This window comes from Tribolium madens, unplaced genomic scaffold (assembly GCF_015345945.1).
Source record: "Tribolium madens isolate multiple individuals breed KSU strain unplaced genomic scaffold, Tmad_KSU_1.1 Scaffold_19;HRSCAF=116;Tcas5.2_LG9, whole genome shotgun sequence".
NCBI classification, from domain to species: Eukaryota; Metazoa; Arthropoda; class Insecta; order Coleoptera; family Tenebrionidae; genus Tribolium; species Tribolium madens.
In genome coordinates this window covers 9,928,244-9,952,120 of record NW_025400983.1, presented here as the reverse complement: position 1 = coordinate 9,952,120, position 23,877 = coordinate 9,928,244, and the positions used below count along the sequence as shown (strand labels likewise).

General features: G+C 37.1%; 4 protein-coding genes across 5 annotated transcripts; 2 read left to right on the top strand and 2 right to left on the bottom strand.

The window, feature by feature from the left end:
- Positions 1-435: 435 nt before the first annotated feature.
- Positions 436-5,568, top strand: LOC123015441. The gene is made up of 2 exons (XM_044415168.1): positions 436-570; positions 787-5,568. The coding sequence occupies exon 2, from the start codon at positions 815-817 to the stop codon at positions 5,048-5,050; it is 4,236 nt and encodes a 1,411-aa protein (XP_044271103.1). The 5' UTR covers positions 436-570; positions 787-814; the 3' UTR covers positions 5,051-5,568.
- Positions 5,569-5,611: 43 nt separating this feature from the next.
- LOC123015871 (activated CDC42 kinase 1) lies at positions 5,612-10,003 on the bottom strand. 2 transcript variants are annotated; one of them, XM_044415904.1, is made up of 9 exons: positions 9,877-10,003; positions 9,372-9,564; positions 8,734-9,323; positions 8,159-8,682; positions 7,692-7,924; positions 7,409-7,642; positions 6,364-7,364; positions 6,133-6,305; positions 5,612-6,082 (listed from the first exon to the last, which is right to left on the bottom strand). In XM_044415904.1, the coding sequence occupies exons 2-9, from the start codon at positions 9,529-9,531 to the stop codon at positions 5,989-5,991; spliced, it is 3,009 nt and encodes a 1,002-aa protein (XP_044271839.1). In that variant the 5' UTR covers positions 9,532-9,564; positions 9,877-10,003; the 3' UTR covers positions 5,612-5,988. The 2 variants fall into 2 exon arrangements, with proteins under 2 accessions (XP_044271839.1, XP_044271840.1); XM_044415905.1 differs by lacking the exon at positions 9,877-10,003 and adding an exon at positions 9,658-9,761.
- A 190-nt stretch (positions 10,004-10,193) lies between these two features.
- Positions 10,194-20,109, bottom strand: LOC123015870 (huntingtin). Its single transcript, XM_044415903.1, has 26 exons — positions 19,860-20,109; positions 19,628-19,811; positions 19,298-19,576; positions 19,110-19,251; positions 18,891-19,057; positions 18,289-18,840; positions 17,805-18,236; positions 17,440-17,756; positions 17,126-17,393; positions 16,857-17,076; positions 15,937-16,808; positions 15,729-15,889; positions 15,154-15,682; positions 14,748-15,102; positions 14,448-14,701; positions 13,986-14,165; positions 13,683-13,936; positions 13,261-13,633; positions 12,510-13,216; positions 11,904-12,462; positions 11,658-11,855; positions 11,392-11,606; positions 11,164-11,341; positions 10,963-11,110; positions 10,662-10,915; positions 10,194-10,613 (listed from the first exon to the last, which is right to left on the bottom strand). The coding sequence occupies exons 1-26, from the start codon at positions 19,940-19,942 to the stop codon at positions 10,266-10,268; spliced, it is 8,229 nt and encodes a 2,742-aa protein (XP_044271838.1). The 5' UTR covers positions 19,943-20,109; the 3' UTR covers positions 10,194-10,265.
- On the top strand, positions 20,098-23,307 carry LOC123015872 (hexosaminidase D-like). Its single transcript, XM_044415906.1, has 2 exons — positions 20,098-21,060; positions 21,111-23,307. The coding sequence occupies exons 1-2, from the start codon at positions 20,562-20,564 to the stop codon at positions 22,490-22,492; spliced, it is 1,881 nt and encodes a 626-aa protein (XP_044271841.1). The 5' UTR covers positions 20,098-20,561; the 3' UTR covers positions 22,493-23,307.
- The last annotated feature ends 570 nt before the right edge of the window (positions 23,308-23,877 follow it).

Sequence of the window (23,877 nt, the reverse complement as noted above, 5' to 3'; positions counted from 1 at the left end):
ACTTGACGTTTTATAATCTGTCACTACCAATCCCCTAACCAAAATCCCCAAGTCATAAACGAAAATATAATTCACTTAATATAATACATAAAATTGGTGTTACGTTGAATTATAATTTGTATATATTTATACTAAATACCCAAATAATTCAACATTGGCATCAAATAATTAATTATTAATGGATGCTTCTGAAGTATTGGGAGTTTAATATTCSATTGGCAGCTCTGAATATTGACGTTTGACGCGTTTGATGGACACCTGCGTTTTAGGATTCATTTAATTGTTGTCATAATTATGGAATTAATAATCCACCGCAACATTTACCGTGTTAATTATTACTCCCTTTCAATTTCCCAACAATTGTAAATAAAATTAGGGGGATATGAAGCCCCACTTGAGACTTTATCTCTTTGCCATTGGCAGCTCTGCGAAATGCAAATGCTTGTGGCCGAAATGGAGCGCCATTTTATTAACCTTTTAGGCGGGGAGACGTATTTCTCGATAAATATGTGCTCAAATGTGCTAAATAAAAGCGTTCCCGTCGATATTATAAACCGTTAATTCCATCTGGTAGGTTTGATCTATTTTTTAGTGTAAATATCCAGCCCTTGTCAGTTTCGCAAGTTGCGACAATTTGTTGCAAATTCAGTCTCGTGCAAAACAAAGTTACTCACAACATGACGTGTGAATTTCGCATGGTCCGATAATTCCGATACGTAACTAAACAAATGTTGTAATTGTCACTTAAAGAGTTATCAGAAACTGATGGCAGAATCTTTTCCCCAGATCCTAAATCTCGTAGAGTAGAATCGGCATGGAAGATGGTTTGAATGGCATTTCATCCGAGAGCGAGGCCCCGAATCATGTGAACAATGGCGTAGCCTCYCCGATAATGGCAAATTTCTCGGAACCAGAGGAGGYTGTTTCGAAGGAAGACACCGTCAGTAAAATAAACGGAGACAGTGAGCAGATTTCTAACCCGGAAGAGTACAGTTCGGAGAGCGACGCTTTGGTGATTGACGACGGCGCCCCCGCTAAGAAAAAAACACCTTCGCCGGAATCAGAAGTTATCCCCCATTTYAACCCCTACTTTAACGAGTCGATTTTCGAGCTGTCTCAGCAGCACCAAAACGACAACTCGCTCAAAACCACCGCCCCACAAGTTAGTCTGCATAAACACAAGCGGCTGAAAGCGAAAAACAGCCCGAAATTGCGGGAGTACGCCCAGTACCTAGGACTACAACCTACAGTGCAGTTTAAGTGTTCACGATGTGGACGAGCTGGTTTCGAGTCGCTAACGACATTAAACGACCATATCATCCAGTGTACCGACGAGCCCAGTGCGGAGCCCCAAGCCCCGGAAAATTCCTCTTCTAGTTTCAAATTGCGACGAAAAGTGTTCCTGTGTTCCGCGTGCGGGACGTACTACGAGAACTGGAACTTGTATTTGCACATGTTGGAAGTGCACAGACGCTATTTGTGTTTATATTGTTTGGGTATGTTTTCAGTATTAGACGATTTGTGTTTACACATCCAATCGCGACACAACCTCGAGCCCGGCCGTAAAGACACCCTAGACGATTTTTTTAGTGCATATTCAGACCCCTGCTACATCGTGTGCTGTGAATGCAACAAGCTCTTTAACGAGCAAGACAATTTTTTCTACCACAATTGCGCTAAGAAAAACCAAAAAACGAATAAATCACAAAAACCTAAACAGCAGATTCGGCCCGAAGATCACGTCACCGGCGAATCCCTCATTAACGGCAATTGTTCGCAATCTGACCCCGAAAAACAAAAGAATCACGCTTCCCCGGAAACACAGACTGACAAGCAAATTGATGACACCGTCATCGAAAAACAACAGGAAGAAATCGTTTACTCCACCGACGACGAGCTGGATTTCAAAGGATTCACCGAGGCTGGAGAACCTGTCTACAAGAACGACAAACTGACCCCCGAAAACCCCGAACCAGAGGACCCCCCGGACGAAGCCATGGAGGTCGAAGAAGAGCCAATCGAGACGCGAAAAGTTCCTAAACTGTCTCTCAAGCTCAAACCTGGATCTTTTCCCCAAATAGAGCAACACGAACCGGAAAATCACGAGCCCGAAATTGAGCAGATAGAAAGCGAGGAGGTCCCCTATGTGGAGGAGGAACCCCCGAGCGACCCCAAAGAAGAAGAGGAACCGGAAATGAAAATCGCCGGTTATGATATTAATATAATCGAACTTGAACTCGAACAGCCTTTGGACAAGTTCGATATTCGTGTTTTGTTGCAGAAATGTCTCAAAGCCACTGCCCCCYTCTGTATTTACTGCAACCATGCACGCAAAATCGCTGTCAACGGCAAAGAACTCGGATTACACGCAATTGGAGAGCACCGTTTTTCGGCAGTTGTAAGTTCCATCACTGCTGAGGAGCTCATTCCAGAGAGTTTCGTTTCCCGTATTAAGGAGAGTCTACCCGAGTTGGAAAATGTGTTTTTCAGTCTTGAATCTAGTCCCTCAGATGAAGGTGTCACCTTTTCGCACGTCTTCGAGTGTTTCCAGTGCAGATACTCAACAACAGTTCACAAAGAACTCTATTTACACAACCGAAAGTCACACGCAAAAAATCTCCTCTTGTGTATCATGTGCAAGTCAAATTTTTACAGTTATAGCGAATTGATTTGTCACTTATGTCCCGGAGTTTACATTCTTGATTATGATGTCGGTTTTCGGTGTTGTATGTGTGTTGGAGATGACCTTCCGTCGGCTTTTCGCCTGATGGTACATCTCCGGAAACGACACCACGTTTGCGATGTGTGTCTTGAAATGTGCCATAGTCAGTATAGACTGTCAAATCACGTCTGGAAACATAAGTTACACCACTTTTGCTACCGCTGTGGTATAGCTTATAGGAACAAACCGGACATCACGAGGCACTTGTTTTGGAAACATGGCACCGAGAGTGTACTTTGTAAAAAATGCCTACAGAAGAAGTGGCCCCATGTTTACCATTTCTGTGTACCACCGACTAGTTTTGTTTGCGAGGAGTGTAACCTAACATTCACACGAGCTGTTTCTTTGAAAGTGCATAAAAGAATACATACGGATGAGAAACCACACGCTTGCACCATCGAAGATTGCCAGGAAAGGTTCATTTCGAAGAAATTGCTTGCGAAACACGAGTTGAAACACAAGGAGCCGCCTGAAGAGCCCAARATTGAGGAGCAAGAGGAAAGTAAAGCAAACAGCGAAAATAAGGAAGAAACTGAAGAAAATAAAGAGGAAAAGGTTGAAGAGAAGGAGAAAATCAAGCCGAAAGTTGACGTTTATGATTTACCTGAACTGAACCTTTCTGAAAGTGACAGTAGCGAATCGGAGGACGAGACTGAAAAAACGAAGAAGGAAAGTGAAGAAATTAAAGAAGTGATCGAGGAAAACCAGATTGAAAATGAAATTTTTGAACCAGTGTCAGAAGTGACTGAAGATCCAGTCCTGGAAAACAATGAAGTCGTCCTTGAGAATATTTGGGATGATTTTAAAAACTATCAAGCAAATAAAGAAAAATTCGACCATATGTTTATCGATAATGAGAAGAACGAGCAAAGTCAGATCGAGCCCGAACCGGTCCTGGAAAATGAACCTCTGACTCTTGAAATGGCTCTACGAGACCACGACTACTGCATCGATCCTGATAACAAACCCGATATTAGTTTTACCGAAGTCAAACCGGATTTGTCGCAGAGCGTAGACCATGATTATTGCACCGCCAAGAATGATTCAGCCAAACCTGAAACGACCGAGGTTAAAACAGTTGCAGAAAGCAAACCTGAGAAGAAAGTCAATAGTTCATCGAGCGATTCGAGTAGTGATAGCGACTCGTCGAGTTGTTCCTGTGGACCGAATTGTTCGTGTAGTTCAAGTTCGGGTAGTTCCAGTTCGAGTTCCGAAAGTTCCGATTCGGATTCKTCAACGGAAGAGGGCCGCAAACGACAACAATTGCGACGTGATCGCAGACGGCAGCGAAAGACTAAAGGAAAAAACAATGAAACTAAAGTAGATATTGTTGTCGATAATACAGTTCCCATGGCCGACATGCCGATACTTGAGTCAGATTTGGAAACTACGGAAAGTGAAACGGATGAAGAGTTCTACGACAAGCAGCCACACTTAATCGCTAAGAAGATTCTGGAAGAGAAACGTAACCAAATTTTGGCTGGTATCGAACAAGCTCCTAATGGTTCTTTACTCGAGAATAGTCGAGCAGCGACACCGAATCTACCCGAGGAAGAACAAGTCAAGAAGAAGAAGTCCAAATCGAAGAAAAAGAAGAAGAAAAAGAGTGAACGTAAAGAAATGGAAGCGAAGGAGTATAACACGTCTAACATTCCAGGATATTACCAGTACTACCAGCCCCCGACAGTGGCACCAATCACTCTGACCMTATCGAGGAATTCACCGGTACCCTCCCCTAGCGCAAAACTCCCCTCAACTAATGTTTTCCCCAAAAACGAGGCCGAGTTGCCGCGAGAAGAAAACGATACTAGTTTAAGAGCCTCGAAGCGAAGACGAGTTCCTAACAAATTTTACGGTTATTCTAGCGATGAAGAGGAGGAGAAAGCGGCTCCAAAGTGGCGCAAGACTGAGGTTATGCCGGTGCAGCAACCACTGACAGTTCCCCCGATTACGATAAAAACAGGACCGCCGCCAGTACAGCCGTTCCGGGGGTACCAAAACAAAGACACTCCTCGTAAAATGCCCACGATTAAATTGAAACAGAAGGTGGAGGATGGAGAAAGCGAAGTCGAATCGAATGACTCGAGTAACGAGGGTCGGAATATGCTGCAGGTGAACCCCGACGCGCTTTACTGCTATTGCAAATGTCCCTATGATGAGGTTTCGGAGATGATAGGGTGCGATGCGAGGGATTGTAGCATCGAATGGTTCCATTTCGAGTGTGTCGGGATCATGGTGCCACCGAAGGGACATTGGTACTGCCCCGAGTGTAGGAAAAAAAGACAACAGAAACGCGAAGCGCTCAAATTGAAAGCGAAAACTTCGTGAGGTGGAGTTTTCGTATTTACTAATTAGAAGCTTGTGTTTTGATATTATTTAAAAGTACGCTTATGAGTTGTTAATTTTTGTAAAGTTTTACCATCAAGTAATTTATTTTTCATGCAATTATGTGGCGATTTTTGCAATAAAAAGTTCACGGTGATTAGATTTTTATTGTGTACACAGCTTTTAACTGGTAAATTTTTTAGGTACTAAAGATTGTAAATAATTGTTCTGTACCTGTACATAGTTACTTTGTGATTGAAGGAAATCATTTAAATGTATTTTGTAGAATTATCTTTTTTTAATATTAAGTAGTTTTATTTTTTCTTGTCGTGTTTAATATCTAGACTTTTGCCAAATTAGATATGTAAATCTGTAAATATTTTTATTAATATCGGCTCTCTTTATAGAGAACTTTTCCACTGTATGGAAAATATGTTATTCTAAGATCTGACTCGATTTCAAAGTTAAATTTGATGTTTGTAACTTTCTGATAGACAAATAAACATCGGGAAGTAACCGATCGTTTTACTTTCTTTTAAAACACCCACAAATCAAAATACAAAATAAAAAAATATAGTTTACTGATGATTTATATACATAACAACTATTTAACTAAATTAAGATTGATTATTCGCTAGAATAAATAGTTTGAACAATTATTATTCTATTAGTTCATTAAAAAACCAACTGAGTGTACAATTCGTTCACCTACACGTCTAGGTGTTATATTGTAGGTAAAATTGATTCGATTAATTGCCACAAAATATTGGCACACCTCACTGAGAAAAAAATATAAAAATGGAAGTACTAAACAAAACTAAATTTAAATTATTTATCACAAGCGGTCATGTCACGTTGCTACAATAACAATCTAAAACTAATTTAACTATTTGTTTCTGTGATAATAATCTTTGGCACGGTTAATTGATTCCTAATTAAATTCAACTGTCTAAAATAGCCGACGCTGCCAACTCAACATTCCAATTTGTACGTTGTAAAGCCGCCTCGCATCGCTCACGACTGGCCAATCCTAGCCTAGAAAAAAAAAACATCAGCAAGAAATAAAACACGGATAATCGTCATACTTGAGTAATTTATCGATTTTCACGTGTTTCACTGTCGCGGCCACTTCCCACCCACACAGTTGCAAAGCCTGTAAACAATCACTAGTGCTGATATCGGGCACGCATTCCCGAACTTGACTTATTTTGTTATTGCGATATTCTGAAGTCATTAGACGCTCAGCGTCGGCACTCAACTAAAAAGTTAAGAAAAAATATTTAACAAATGTCCCGTGTGTTTAAAAGGATAGTTACCTGTCCTTGTTGTATCTTACGCTGGATTTGCTGCATGCTCTGCACCATGGGCGACGGTGGCGCCGGTCTGTGCGGCTTCAGACTTTCCTCAGGCACCTGACTGTAGGAATTTTCCGCAATTTCCGAATACACCGCATCGGCGACTTCGTTATATTGCCTTATCGAATTGTACGATCCGTAAACGGCCGTCTGAGTATTGCACGAACTGAACGAGCTTTGCGACGAACTCGGCTGTACCAAAAACGACGTATTATTATACAAATTATCCGCAGCTGCGTGACAATTATCGTAAAAATTGACCCCAGAAATAGAAAGTCGATCCGAAACCGGGTCGTAATGGTGATAAAAATTCTGACTAGTAGAACTCGGGGGAATGTCAAAGTTTTTGCATTGTTTCACGTTCCCATTTTCTTTGGTCATATTATCGTACCAAATTTTATTGAAAACGTTCGTCGTATCGTATTTCGAGCCTTTACTGTAAGTATCTAGATTCGAGTAAGTTCCGTTTTGGACTTTAGGAAGGACTGGATCAAATTTTTTGGAATTTTGAGGAGGAGGTTGYAAAATTGGGACTTCGGGTTTGGRCAGGAGATATTTTTCGAATTCTTGGACGAATTTCGTGTCGTTAGTACTTGGCACTTGGTTGAGATTCATCAAAGCTACGTCGTTTATGCTTGAGATTGGAGTTGCGATTTCTTTAGGAGTCGTTGAGACACCTTTGGATGTAACAACTTGAACATCATTCTTAGTTGACGGCCCATAATTCATTGCACGATTTGCAATATCACCTTTGATGTATCCGTTTTCTTTGATTTCGTTATTCGATTTAAAATTATTTGAGTTTGTTGTTGGTATTTCAAAATAGGGCTGTCGAGGTTCGGGAGAATAAACTCGAGATGTGTCAAACGGATCATCGGTTAACTGTTCGAGCATTTTAGTGTTGTAGTATGAGGGGGGCTGCTGGTAAGGGGGTGGTGCATTTGACGGTGGATACTCATACTCTACAAAAAATCGTTAGTCTGGTCCCAACAACTTTGAAATGTACCTTGCATCACGTCGATAGGTTCATCCAAAATCGACACACTTCGTGAATCAGTACTACCAACAGTGCTTTGTTTAGACAAACTCATCTCTGGCGACAAATCAATTAAAACACCTTCCCGACTCGTCTCAAATTTAGGCTGAGGTGGCCTTTGAGGTTTCATTTTAAAACTAGATTCGTTAGTTAATTTCCGATAATTGAATTGTTTATCACTTGGCTTTTGTTTGAGACTATTTGCTAAAAAAATCGTTCAAATTGGGGTAACGCATGATCGGTTGTGGCATACTGTTTTTGATACTTTTAGTTCTATCACAAAGCTGCGGGGATGGTTTAACTTCTCGGTGCAAACCGAGCACATCGGGGGGCTCCATAGGATTCCTCAAGTACATGTCGTCTATATAGGACGGGCTACCCCACGATTCGCCGAAGGCTGAACCGTGACCAGTGTGGATGAAGGAGTTTTGAAGGGGTTTGCTGATGTCTTCGGGTTGTTTGGGTCTCATGGGATTGACCAAACACCTGAAATAGGTCATTTTATGTTTACTACAATAATAAAAATCCAAACAAACTAATTCTCAAATATATTCGCAACTATTTTTGTATTATTTACAGATAAAATATTCGTTTTTTACTCAAGCAAAATTTTTCGCCCTGTTGACCCACTTATTCACCCCATCATTCACTAATTAACGATTTCATGCTTTACCGAACCGATTACCAAATTCCGGCCTTTGTCAAAAAATTTAGTCTCACCTGGCAAACAACCCAATTTCAAACGTCCTCTGATTCTGACCTTTCCACCAATACAATTCTGCACTCCCATCAATAATCGCAATTTCATCACCTTCCTCGATCTTCAATTTATTCGGCTCGTTCTGTTCCCCCACCGCCTTCATCACTGGCGTTTTATTCTTCCGGAAAAAGTCCTTCAGTGCCGCAAACGTCGGCCGTTCAGTCGGATTCTTGAGCCAACATTGCAGTAAAATACTGTAAATAGCCGGAGGACACGCTTCGGGTTGATGAAGCCTTTCTCCTTCCTTATCAATTTTTCGCAAAATTTCCGAACCGATGAGGCCCATCCATGGGTCCTCCCCAAACGTGAACATCTCCCAAACCGTCACCCCAAACATCCAGGTGTCTGACGCATGACTGAACTGTCTCGAACGCAAGGACTCGGGGGCGCACCACGGAAAGGGGACTTTCTTATGCTCAGTCATGACATAACAGTCTTCTTCTTGGGGCAAAGCTCTCATCAAGCCAAAATCACCAATTTTGATCTATTTTTAACCAATTATAAATACGATAAACTCGCAAAATCTATGACAAACCTTGTCAGCTGAAGCTAATAGAACGTTCCTACAGGCCAAATCCCTATGCAAAAACCGTTTACTCTCCAAATACGCCATTCCAGTAGCCACCTGTGTAGCATATTCACACAGCATGGGCACCKGGGTTTGTTGGCACTGTTTCCTGAGATAATCTAATAAAGATCCTAGATTTGCTAACTCTGTCACCATCATCATAGGTTGAGACAGTACGACTCCATACAAACGGATTAGGTTCGGGTGACTTAAGACATGCATAGCTTGGACTTCTTTGATAAAGTCCTCAAAAACTCCCGGTTGAGATAAAGCATCAGCTTTGAGGATTTTAACAGCGACTGGAAGCACTCTCCCACTGGGACTTGTCCATTCGCCCCTTCGCACAACCCCAAAAGAGCCATCACCCAACTTAACTGACAAAGTAATATTAGATTCAGGAATGAGACAAGAGGTGAAGTCGGCTAAAGTCACACTTTCGTCAGATTTTTTCAAAGTCGCTGTTTTATTAGCGACGACCGGGATTAATTTATTGATTAAGTTGCGTTTCCTAATTTGCGCCCGTTTTTTCTTGACGGCTTCCAACAATCGTCTAGCACCTAAAGCAATGTGTTAATTACAAKTGGAAATAATTCGATGCTTGTTACCTGGTTTACTTAATCCAATGTTTTCTAAATCTTCAGCCTTCACGTAATCGAAATGTTCTAGTCGTGTTATTTGGAGATCATCTCTTATAGGTAACAAAAACTGGCTTAATTCTACATCTACTAATATCTCCCGGATCAAGTCAATACCATCTTCAGCCATTTTAACGTTTTTATATAATACGCATTACTGATTCTGGGAAATACAAAGTTTKAATTGTAGTGGGAATATTATTGATGWAAATTGCGATAAAAGTGAAAGTACTGGATTTAATTCTCCTAACCTTACCCAATAAAATTAAATCGCGAAGGAACAAAAGACGTGTTAAAAATACACAAAGTTATTTAATACAGTACACGTACTAGCACTTATGAACAGGATTTGTTGAATAACTCCGTGATAAAAGACAATTGTGAAGAAACAGGAAATATCCCATTGTTAGACAAACTTCTCAGCAAGATTATACACACGTTTGAATATCACCGAGATTTACACATTTTTGCTTACCTTAAAGTTCAACGGCCATTCATTGTTTATTTGCAATAAAAAATTATCACAAATGTATTTAAACAATCACTTTTACTAATATAAACAATAAAAAACCACAAGGATAAGTCTGAGCTTGACAATGACAGGTTGTCAACGTAAACCACCGAAAATGCACAATCCACACACCGATTGTGCGTCAGTACGAAAATCATTTTGATTAAGAAAAAAATCAAAACAATTAAAATTCCTCTCTATTTAATCAAAACACAATAACAATTAGTAACAAAATATACGTTTTCAACATTTGAAAACAACATTGGGAGAAAAAAATAAAAAATGTTAAATTTGTTTTATTTCGTATCCAGTAAAGATAATTAAATTTGTAAATTCCTATTATTTACATCCACCTACAAAGACAATAACAAATCGTTAAACAGCGTGTCGGGTTGATCCTTAATTTTCCTAAAATTTTCAATAAACGTATCTTTCTGAGTTTGGTTGGTTAAATTCTTATAAAAATCCGATCCTGCTATACACAACATTTTCCTGTCTTCGTACTCGTATCTCCCGACACGTGTTTGTACATAAGGAAAGAACAAACGCAGCCACTCGTTCGMACTTGCACTTATAAAAAAACACGTTAAGCACCACGTTGCCATTCCAACTGACAACGATTGAGTGAAATTGGAAAGACTAAAGACCACCCAGTCTTGAAGTAACGGAAGTTGTTTCTCTTCAATGGCCCGCTCGAAAACCTACAGAAAAAAAGGTGCAAACCGAACCTGATTGACAAGGTAACTTACCCGAAAAACGACTTTACTCAAAAGTTGAGGATGAGGTTGCTGCGGCGATAAGAACTCACTTATCACTTTCGTGAGGATATCAGCAGGTGAAAAAAAGTCGTTGAGTATGTCGGGGAGAACGTAACATAATATTTCAACTTGGGACATGTAACCCCGTTTGATGTGTTCGAAAATTGCCGAGATTTTTTCGATTGTTTGTACTAAATGGTCAGGGTTTGTGGGGCTACCAACAGCTTCGAGTTGCTCGGAACAGTCTTAAAACAATAGCAAGTAACTATTACAACTATTAGTAGCTAATTACCTGTGTACATATAGCTGAGAAGTAGCTGTAATCCTAAAATTGAAACATTTGGATTTTCGGATTTTGTTTTTTCCAAAGCTAAACTCATTATTTGTTTACTTATATTTTTAGTAATGTTTCTCTTAAATATCACCAGTCGTTCTAAAGCCTAAAAACCATCAAATTGAATAGGTAAATAAATGTAATTAAGAGAACAATTACTTTCATTAAAATTATTTGCAAATTATTCGTTGGCTTTTGCTGTAATAAGACTGTGAACGCAGTTGACAAAATATTTGGAATAAAATTTGACTCGAGATGAGTTTCATCAATATTTTCCACAATAAAAAAAGTCAAAGTCCAGACTAAAATTGTATGTTCTTGGGAACGTTTCAAGATTCTAAAAAAAATACATAATTATTTAAACTCACAAAATTCGTATAAACTTACTCGTTACTTGAATTCAAATTACACTGTACATACTCTGTAGCGCACGGTAAGATAATTTGCATTTCTTCTGAAATTCCCCCAATACTAATATTACTCAATTTGCAACCTTCCAAAAGGTACAAAAGGCCGTGCAAACATGCTATTCTCGACGGCAAAAAAGAACTTTTCAAATATTGTGTTAACATTTTTTTAATTGTTTCATAAGTCTCCAAATCCTGAAACAATTATTGCAGTTATAAAGTAACACAAAAAATTAAAAAACGAACCGGTGTTAAAACAGCTGTGGCTTTCGAAATCCCAACGATTAAATACTGATGTAATAACTCATCTTCAACTGTATGCAACTTCGACAATTCTAGAAACATTTCCAACATCCAATTAAACTGTGATTTATCGGTAAATAAATCGGAAATAATCACAATTGACCTGACAATTTCGTACAAGAAACGTAGTGGTGTTGACCCCTAAAACGACTTAAGTCAAGTTAAGTCAAACATAACTAAAACAATTACTTGATTTTTCAATTGTTGGGTGTAATAATCCAGCAAAAACTGCAAACATGAATTAATATCTAAACCGTAAACCTCTAATAAATCTTCTCTGTGTTTCCAAAGTTTCGCAATTGGGCACTTATCATCAAATTCGATAATTTTTGCCGCTATTGAGAGATATTTTACAGACATTTGTCCATAACAGTAGTGTTTGGCCCGTTTTTCGAAATTCAAATGTTCAAAAATATTTACAATTTCTGGCAGATAACCAGCTTCTTGATATTTCTGTTTAATTGTATTTTGAATTTTTCTCAATTTTTCATCACTGATTGAGCTTTTCGTTGTGTTTGGATACCTCGAAACGTGAATTAATTCCGACAAATTGGTATTTCCGGGAGTCGGAAAATACAAAGTTTGTACTAGAAGTGCCGTAATTGCTTTGACCGCTAAGCTGGACGCGTGCACAATATCTTGCACCACCAACGAGTCCTTATCTTCGAAGTTGTTGCACAAAACGCTCAAAAGACACATCCAGGTTTCCTCAAATTGTTGTCGTGAGGTCCAGCCTAGCAATGTTGTTCTAAAAAAAAATCACTGCGACTCGGGTGAGGTTTCAGTTGGTWTTACCTAAAGATGAATTCTTCCAGTACGTCAATTTCTTGAAGGTATTCGATGGGTAAAAACGGGACCTCTGTCTGGAAAGTCCCTACAAGTTCAGGGGTCCACCCACTTTTCAGCACTTGGGACGGTATCAACACAAAGGAGTTAACAGCGGACAGTCGCGATAACGAAACAATGATATTTTTGATCGGTTTGAATAGAAGTTTCGGAATGATTGATTCAGAGTTTTTGTACAACCAGGTTACTAGAATATACATTTGGTAACAAGCCTCCCCCACCGGGGTAGTTTGTAAAACACTTCTTGATATCGTGGGTAACTGTTCCTTATCTGATAATAAATATACAACTAATTTATATAAACTATTAATGATGGAGCACAACCATGATATGTGGGACTCTTGATTTAACACACAAAATATTTTTTTTTCTTTAAGTACGGACTCACAACARTGGATAGCCAAGTCGATATAATTTAGATTAAAATTTTCACGATCAATTAAGTCGTTTATTGACTCTAAACAAATTACACCAAATTTCACGAGGACCTCGCTAATGTCCGAAACTTTGATTTCAGGTAACTGATCAATGCAGAATGTTATAGACGGAATCAAGTCGTAAATTTGAGTCAAAAATTTCGAATCAAAAAGTTGGGACAGTGTTGTTGTAAATTCAGATTCTTCAAACGTCGGCTCGCGACCTTGCACACTAAAAACCTATTTAAAACATAAAAAAGCTACAAAATAAAATAAAAAACAACCTGATGCACCGTCGGGATTTGATCACAGATAGTCGTCACTTCCTCCAATAAACAAGTGACAGTTGCTGTTATCAGCGGCTCAACAGTTTTATTTCTATCTAAACCCAATCTGAGACATTCTTGAAAAACAACTTTACTAAAATCCGCATTACGAAAAAAATTACACAACTCTTCATAATCCAGTCGTGTTAAAAGTTGAGCTGTTTCTTTGCTGTTACATTTATCGTGAATTTGTGCCAAATACCAATTTTTATTGATTTCAAGTTTTTTGATATAATCGGGATTCACAGAACGTTTTTGGTCAAATTCCAGCGGACTTATATCGTAATATTGTGTACATAATTTATTCAAAAGACTTGATAAAGCCTCGTTTCTGAAAACACCACAATTATGGAATTCATCGGTGATTAATCAACACTTACTTTCTCACTAAATTCAAAGCTGCAATTTTTTTAATAATTGCTAGTAAATCTTCTTTGGATAACTGTTCGTGTACTTCTGCCATTGACATGGTGAGAAGTAGCTCGATTTTACGACTTGCTARGTTTGCTACTAGTCTAGACACCGCTAAATCTCTCGAAACTAAAAGTTTTGGGAGTAGAAGTTTGAGGAGAGGTCCAGTGTGACAAGGATGAGTGTTTTCAACTGATTTTAAAATTTGTACCACAAAAACTGGCTATTAAAAAAAAACGTCATTAAGAATAAGAGGGTCTCATTTGACTTACGTCTTTCGAATCTAAATTTCTGGTCATCAAACTGTCTATAAAAATTTTACTGGTAGCACTGTTGCGGTGAACTGATGAAATAAATTCGAAAATAGGGTCCTCGTCGCATAACTGGACGACTTGAGTGACGTAAGTGGTCAAAAACCAGGATAATTGGTCCAATTTTAACACATCCTGATTCTAAAAATTRAATATTTTGTACAAAAAAACGTTTTTACTGAATTATAATCTTAATAATTAATCACTGGAAAAACAATATGTAGTAATTACTCAATATAAAAATGAAATTTTAKAAAGATTGTTTTGAATTGAAAACAGAGAAACTTGAAAAAATTTCGCGCCAAAGCAATTATTTTTGAGATAAAATATTGAASAAACGTTGTATAGCAAAATTAACATTTTTGGAAGCTGCAGTTTTACAGTTTYATTGTRAAAAGAAGTAACATCATTTTATTGACTTACCATATAATCACAAAATAAAATAATGCTGCCAGTGGATAAAATTTTCTGGTTTATGGAAGGCGAAGCCGAACGCAAATCTGCAACTTTACCCCAAAATTTCCTCTCATTGTAATTCAAAATTGTCAAAACGTAAGACCACAAAAAAATTAGCAGCGGATATTCGTGGCCAACTCTCAAAAAATTATTACTAATATCCTCCACTTGAGCGACGTTAACATTAGAAATAGTATAAATTGCAATTTTACAATGACTCCCTAAAACAAAAAATCAATACCGTTTTCTTCTTCAGTTTTTTATTACCTGATTGAAAAATATGAATACAATACATGAGAAAAATCGAAATTTCCTCAATAAAAAAATCATATGTTCCGTCTTTCGTAATCTCAGCACAAAACCTAGATGCGAGGTTTAGCACCCGGAATAAAAATCGGACAAAAATCATTTCCGGAGAAACTTCCCGAAAAATATCAACACTATTTATAACATTCAAAGGATCGGCTGTGGGTGCACAATTTTCAAAAATACTCCCCGGAGCAAACTCCGCCTTCAATTCATTTATTTTTGCAATGAGAGTTTCTTCTTTCACTGGTGATAAAACTAACAGACCAATCAAAATTTTCGCTAGTCTTCGGGTATACGAAAATTGCCAGTTATCCTAAAACACCCACATAAATCCAACATCGACCGCAGACCCTACGTTTCATACATAAACCAATGGTTCTTGAAATAACAAAAGCAAAACACCATCAATAGGTTCAAACACAGACGGTTCTAGAACAAAAATCAATCGTCTCATGGAAAYCAAAGCCTGAGYACTCTCTAGTCTAATTTTATTCTGTTTCAACATTGGTAAAATCAYATCAKTCACTTGAGTCGACCACCGCAGCCACTTTTCCGAATTGGAACAATATTTACTATCGTCCAAAATCAAAGCAATCAAATCAATAACTTCGTGATACTCATACAGCCGCAACAGCATCGACAGTACGACATCTCGTGTTGTTTCCAGTTCTTTAGCATCGACAGAGCTTGATTTATTCCGAGTCAAAAAAATATTTTCAACAATAGGCTCAAGAGCAGGTATGCAATGTGTCAAAGGTGACTGCTCGCTTGCCATCAAACCATCACACAAGTGAATGATTTTTGGTACCGTTATAATGCTTTTGGAGTGTTGCTTACTATGAGAAAGCTGGACTAAGAATTGGAARATTTTTTTCACTAAATCGTTAGCGAACCTGGGAATTTCATTTAGGATCAAGAAATCAACCAATTAACACTTACGGAATTTGCCCTTTTTCGATGTAGTCAAACTGTTTCAAAACAAATCCGATGAAAATCTGTTCAGAATCGAGAAGACAGTAATTCACCCTGAGTTGAATCARTTGGTTCAACAATTGTAACACTTTGCACTGCAATCTAACGTCGCTTGTAATAGTGTAATGCTGGAACAAAACACTTAGTTTATTTTTTTTATTAAGAGAGAACGCACTTTCAACGATTTGATGACCATTGGCTCAAAAATTCGGATATAATTGGCCAAAATTTTATCCGAATTTCGCACAGTCAATGGTTTGAGGTCACGCCGGTGAAGGTAACCCATAAGGGTGCTGTCCCCATCACAGTCCACTTTGTGAATATTTTTAAACGAATTGAAACACTCAGAAACATCATCGTATGGCTTTTGGTACAAGTTGTGATAAAATCCAGTTGATTGTTCGCTCATTTCCTGTGTCTTATTTATTTCTCTGATTAAACTAATATTAGTTGTCAAATTATTCCCAAACAAACACTTAAGTAACTGCTGCACACACTCCACCGTCGCTGAAGCCTCCAGCGTGAAGGTAAAGCGGAAATAAGTCAAAATATCTTCCGCAATCCCTTGAAACTCAACTAAAGTCCCCACTTCCATCAAAACCGAAAACGAGTGAAGCGTCTGTTTTAACAACCCCGAAAATTTCACACATGCTTCGCTCTCTAACGTTATCTTATAATTGGTATACGCCTGTCGCAGAAGGTCATAAAATTTCATATAATGTGGAAGATGCAAAAACGACCATTTTAAATCTTTCTTGTCTTTATCTTCCTTTTCCGATGTTTTACTCGGACTTAAGATCTTCTTCTCCAAGTCACTCTTCCGTCTTTTTATTGGCGATGCTGTTGATAAATTTGGTAAACCCGGTTTTGATAGGAGTTGACTCGGAGAGATGTCATCTAGAACGTAGTGAAAAATATTGAGAAGTTTCACTAAATGGGACAGATAATGGTCGCTGAGTTTGGAAAATTTCGGGTTGAAAAACATGTCCCATGGCTGGTTTGATGGCTCACTCTCAGATATGGGTCTGATGAGGCTGAGGGCGTATCCTGAAATGAGCCAATGGAAACACGTATTTATGGTCATGTGATACGCACCTGCGTACAGATTGGAAGAGAGATTTAGGAGGTTTAAATGACACGTCAAGTCGTAGCAAATCACTGAATGGCTCAGTAAATATATGCAAATGTTAAATAAATCTAAAGTAACATSTGAATTTTCTTTCTCTGTTGGAAATATTTTACAATTCCAGGCTTTAGCGTAGACTGTAGTAGGATAGGCGTTTGAAAGAAGTGATAGTGTTTCTAAGCAACCATACTACAATTATCACAATTAATAATAATAATTAAAACAAAAAAATACTGACAATAAAATGGTTCGATGTAGCGGTTAGTAAAAAATGATACAATTTCGTAACAACTTTCGATAAAGAATGTTCAGTTCTATCACAGCTTTCTTGTAAAATATGACTAAACGGAGACGGCATGTTATCAATGAGATGTTTTTTCGTTAAATCCTTCTCCGTATTTTTATCACTGAGATTTGACAAAAACAACTTTTTGTAATAAATGGCTTTGGATGTAACAGAATTTTCTCCTAAATAAAATTGTTCATGATACAGAAACGGAATTATCCTAAAAAATTAATGAAACACTTATTTCAATCTTGTCAACTACTTACGAAACAATAGCATTAGCGGCCCCATTCCTGACTCGGACATCATCATTTTGTAAAAATTTAAACAAAACATCATCAATTATTCGGTTTTGGAAATCACTAGAACCAGTGATATCGTAAATAGTGACGTAGGGAAGTTTTGAAACGAGTTCACACAAAGCAACTTTCACAAGCCAGTATGGATTTTTTGCTAAGAGTAGCAGACAATTTAAAATTGGTAAAACGTGAATATTGTTAGCCGATTCTGCAATTTTCTCTAAACAAAAATCTAAACTTATGATTGTTTGTCGCGCACAACCGGACGATTCGTCTTCTAACCCCTAAAAAACAAAATTTCAATAAACAAGATTTACAAGAACTGCTAGTACTTTTATAATTATTTTCACTAGAGAATCCAACTGAAGTCGGGCAATATTGCCATCGCAACAATTCTTCTCAATCCAATTATCGTAATTCGACTCAGTTTCACTCAACACAGCCGTAATAAATTTGGATAAGAGCGTCCTAAAAACGCCTCTTAATTGAGGGTCGGTGTGATTTTCATACAATATTAAGTCAGCAATTGGTAAATGAGTATTTTTCGATTTACACTTTTTACCCAAACACTGAAGGAATATTTTTGGGTAGATCTGAACAATTGAGGCTAGACAAGTCAAAGCCAGTGATTTTACGGAAACTCGGACTGACTTATCTGAAATACAAACGCCTTTCTGGCCTGACAAAAGAAACGATTTGGTGATTAGTCTCGCACAATAGACTAGTGAAATATCGGTATCTAGAAAATTACCAATAACAATGTCCTGGAATAAAAAAAATGTTTACTTGTGAGATGTTGTAATAAAATTGTCTTACTGGAAAATGCGTTTCAAAATTCTTGTCATCCTCAATATAAGAGTAGCTTTTTTCTGAAGAATCGTCACTTATTGTGAGTTTTTCTAGATTATCGCCCACACTGTGACTCTTACTTCCTACGTATTCAGAAATTTTATAATCAAAATTATCAAGTTGTGTTAAAGATACATYGAGTGAGGAATTTTTACTTTCAACTGATAACGACTTTTCTAGTTCGTTAGTTTTGGCACACGTTACATTTATTACTGAAAGTTTTGACTCGTCTATCCATTTTTCTATATCTGACCTTATAGTGTCTGTTAGTTCAGATTCAAGAAATAAATCTTCATTTGCTGTACTGGTGGCAACACTTAACTGACTTGGAGAACGCAGTGCTGACATTGAATACGAAGTTGGTAAACTAATTCTACTCTTATCTATGCCACTTTCGCTCAATAAAATTTGTTTCAGTTCAGGGGAGCAATTCTGGAGTAAAATATTTAAAGTTTCTAAAGCTGCGTTCATAACATTATGATCCTTATTAGAAAAATAGTGAAGACACAACTCATAAATCTAAAAAAAAAAAGATAAGAGACAAGTCGCTAAACATTAAAAACACTAACTTGTAACAATTTATCCACGGATATGGAAGCATAATCTCCTGTTTTTTGTGTTTCAATAGTTTCGCGCTTTTTATTATCGTTTAAATGTTGCAATAAATTTTTCAAACATGCCAAAACACCCAATATTAAAAAACTACTTTGATTATCACTGACTGGAATTAATAAATCTAGAAATTTGCAAAAAACAATCAAGTGAACACATAAAATCGTAAGACCCACCTAACAAATAATTAATTACGTATACAATTAGAATATTCGGTTTTCTACAATTCAGACAAACATGTAATATACAAGCAGTAGCAGACCTTCTGATAACAGGCGAAGAGTGTGAGATGTTTTTCAGGAATCCTTTCAATAAATCCTGCAACACGAAGTTAACGTCAAAACGCAACAAATCTCAATTTTACTTTTATTTCATTTTCCGATGAAAAACTCCCCAAAACCTTCATTATTGGTAACAAACTATTAGCTAAAGTTTCGTGTATTTGTTCCTCAGGCCTCTGCGAGACTTTAATTAAAGTTGGAAAAAGGTTAACTACGTACGGTTTGCCCTTGTGGGGCCGTATCAAGTGTGCTAATTGTGAAAACCGTCTAAGAGCGGCTCGCAACGATCGAGCTGAACCATTTTGTTTGATCCCTTTATGTAATTCAATTTGTACTTTACCGATGTTCCCATCGTTCATAGCCTGCAATTGTTCCACTCAAAAACAAGACACAAATAAGCTACAATTGATTACTCTGATAACTTTATTAAGACAATCCCCCGCTGTCATCCTCACATCAGACTCCTGGTCGTCACATAATTGTAAAAGAACCTCAATGGTTATACTGAGATAAGTTGAAAAACTTGGAGCGATTTTAATTGTTGAATTCGAAATTGCTTCAGTGACTATGTGACAATGTTGAATTTTGTCCTTTTTCCTAGAAAATAAAACTGTTAAATGGTGTTAATTAGTTTAATAGACTCACTTTGAGGGATCAAATGTTTGGTTAGGTGCCGATAAACTTTTAAGGACTTCTAACGATTTTAACAATTTTTCCTGAGTGGCCATTTTTAGCAAAAGGGATTGATTTCAGATTGTTTTAACCCTTTAGTTTCTGCTGTCTGTCCACTAATTTAAAACACATTGTTTATATTTTTAACATTTTTAGACACATCACACAACGAAAGTCAACTGTCAAAGACTGTCAAAACAAGTGTCAAATTTTATTTTGTCAACAGCAGTTATTAACATTCTAAAAATTATTTGCAATAATATAAAAGTGGTCATTATTCCATAACGTCAATGATTTCGTGTGTTTATATTTACATCGTTTATATTTATTTAAAAAAAAATAATTAATCCGCTTTTTTTCTTTGGAGTGGCACTCATGGCACTCCAAATGTCAAATTTCATGGAACTGTCAATAGAGATTTATGTGGAAGTGGGGAGTAAATAAAATTAAAAAAGTTACTCGAAAAATAAACATTGTGTAATGTGTTTCCACGAGTAGCCCCAGTGTACAATATGAGATACCGCAAATAATTCATAAATACCGTGACCCTTTTATTAAAATGTAGGAGAACCCAATTAATTTTCCATGCATAAACTTCACCTCAGACTTCAGATGGGACAAGTTGTGGGTGTTGTTTGGAAAGTTTGAAGAGAAATGTGAACTCCTAACTTAAAAATGAATAGTTACGTGCAACATTTAGGCTTAACAGCTTGGCGGAAAAAATCAGCATTATTGATAGCAATAGGATTGCTTTCAATAATAATATTTGGGTTGCAGTTTTCACGAATAAGTGATAAACCGTCTCTAAAGGAAGATAATGGAAGTCCTCACATGATAGTTGCTGAGCCGTTGATTCAAAGTAATGTCAAATTTGTGGAAAATAACCAAAAACCAAATGCAGCAAAGGTTGAGACGGCTGAACCAAATTTTGGTGATTTTACAAATTTAGAACAACCTAGTCGTGACGAAATTGCACGGAGACGTCCATCTGTTTCTGCTTTAGAAACAGAACAACAATTAGGAATACCCTATGTTAACCTAAACGTGAATAATCCATACATTCCCAAAAAACGTATAGTTCACTTGGATTTAAAAGGGGCCCCACCTCTAGTCAGTTTTTTAAAGAAGTTTTTCCCTTTGATACGTAACATGGGGGCCACGGGAATTTTATTAGGTTTYTTAACCCTGCTGATTAAAACTTAGATCTAATTTTAAACATTGTAGAATATGAGGATATGTTCCCTTATTCAGGAATCTTGAAAAACATTTCAGCGCAAAACGCATACACTCCTGCCCAAATCACCGAAATCTTAGACTTAGCTGAGCAATTCCAACTGGAAGTCATCCCTCTAGTCCAAACATTTGGCCACATGGAGTTTGCTTTGAAACACCTTGAGTTGGCAAAACTGCGCGAAGTCCCAGGAAGTCCYCAGGCTCTATGCCCCAGCAGGAACAGYTCATTAGACTTCATCAGCGAAATGGTGGACCAAATAATGTCACTCCACCCCAAGATCAAGTATCTACATATCGGCTGTGATGAAGTTTTCCAAATGGGTGAATGTGAAATTTGTCGAATGGAACTCCAGGAAACTCTTTTCCTCAAACACGTCCAAAACGTATCGAAAATAATCCGCAAGAAACACCCCAAATTGCGGCTTATTATCTGGGACGACATGTTGCGCCATTTATCCCAGCAAAGCATGCTTGATGTGAATTTAGGGAGCTTGGTTGAGCCCATGGTGTGGGTGTACGCTGAAGATGTGTACCGGTTTGTGCAGCCCCCCGTTTGGGACAAATACGGGGCTGTGTTTAAAACAGCGTGGGCGGCGTCGGCGTTCAAGGGGGCGTTTGGTGAGACTTTATTCGTACCTGATTCAAAACGTCATTTGGAGAATAATTTGAGATGGTTAGAGGTGATGTCGCAGCAGAATAAGATTTTTAAGAGAGGATTCTCGGGGTTGGTTTTGACGGGTTGGCAACGCTACGACCATTTTGCCGTTTTGTGTGAGTTATTACCGGCTGGYATACCCTCACTGGGTCTTAGTTTRGTGGCCACCACTTAYGGTTATTTCAATTCGAGTCTCAAAAATAAGTTTTTGACTAGTTTGACRTGTCCGCAGCATAATTCAGGTCGGAATCTGCCGTTTATTAATTTAGACGCAGATCCATTTCTTTGGGATAAGTTGGGACGTTGTATGTTCCCCGGAAGTCCGTTTTTTAGACTTACTTATAGATTACATACGATGGAAAGTGAGGTTGATGAATATTTAAAGTCGACGAAGAGRTATAAAGGTTGGATGACTGACTATAATRTTAGACATAATTACAGTTTGCCGTTGAGAGTTGATGAATTAGTCGGTGATTTACCAAGAATTTATCATGGAACCACTTCTCTAGTCAGGTCGGCTGTCGATGCAATGGTCGATGTTTTTGATAATTATACAATAAGTGAATGGATCGAACAAAAAATATATCCATACATAATCCAGTTGGAAAAAATACAAAACCAAAGTATTGCGTTGAAAAGTGTCAATCAATGGCCAGCTAGGCCTTTGCCCCCGTTAAGGGATTTACAAAGGTTGGGCGTGCCTTTACCTACAAACTAATTGTTGAAATTGTGTTCATTTTGTGTGTTTCATTTGATATTTGAAACTTGATGGAAAACAATTTATAATACTCATTATGTACAAATTTTATTGCCACTACTGGCAAATTTTTTCTATTCATTTTGAAATCCGTGTTTTTTCCGACTTATAAGATAAGAAATCAAACCGCATAAATGTAAATATATATAGTACTTAGTTGAAATTGTACTTAGAATTAACAATTTTTATTAAAAGTGCAACAGTAATTAATTAACATAAACGCACATACACAAGACGTATTTATAAAACACTTAAACTTCTTGTAGTTTTATTTAGCGAAAAAGTTTGATAATTCTCCAGATGTTTAATCGCCGACGAACAAATGATAAAATAAAGGCAATTTAATGTACTTCTAGCATTTTTCTGTCAAAGAAATCGTTTTGTTTTTTTTTTTTCAACATATTTGCTCATTTGAAACTCATTGGATTTTTTTTAATGATTTGGTGCCTTCCATGATCATGGCCACTCATTTTTATAACAAACACTACGTTATGGTAAATTGCGAAACTGCACGAAAGCCAAGTCAATAAAATAAATCTTGAGTCATTCTTAATGACGTTATATGAGATTGTAAGGGATRTGTGTAATTATGAACCCTAGCCCTGATTTACCTAATCGTTATCTATTGTTTGAAATTTTAAGATGTTATTTGTTGAAAACACAATTTTGGTGATATTATTTTATGTTAAAATTTTATAATAGATCTGATGTTGAACGAATGTTAGTTACGAAATGATCAGAATGTGTAACAGAAAATAATAAAGCTTTAGAACGTCTGCGATCGTTTCATTATTTTTTATGTCCAAAAATAAAAACAAACGATTCCCTCATTTTCAATCGCATAGTCAATTTTTTGAAAATTAATGGAAATCTTATTGTTTTCTTATCATCTATTTGTCAAATTGTCTCTTACATAAATAGTGATTGAGTATCAGAACATGGAAATTGACTTAGATAATTATGTTGATTTTTTTCTATTGTTGAATTCGAAAAACTGAAAATGTTCAGCATGTAAGTATTAAAACATTTTTATTAAATTTATGGCTTCATTTTATAATATTACAGCTTTTAGTTTTCGTTTCTCATAAAATACCAGTTTGTTTCTATTCACAGGTCGAATTTTTACAAAACTATTAAATTTGTATCAAATGAGTTCATTTTTTCTGAAAAATGTAATTCAATTCCTTTAAAGGACATGACACCACTCAGATTACAAAAAATACAAATCCTAAATTGCTGAAACTTCCAGATTTTCCATTTGCATTTGTTTGTCTCTGTTTTTTTCAAATACAATACAATAAACTGAAATTGTATTACATGGATTTTGTTTTAAGTCTGTGCTTTTA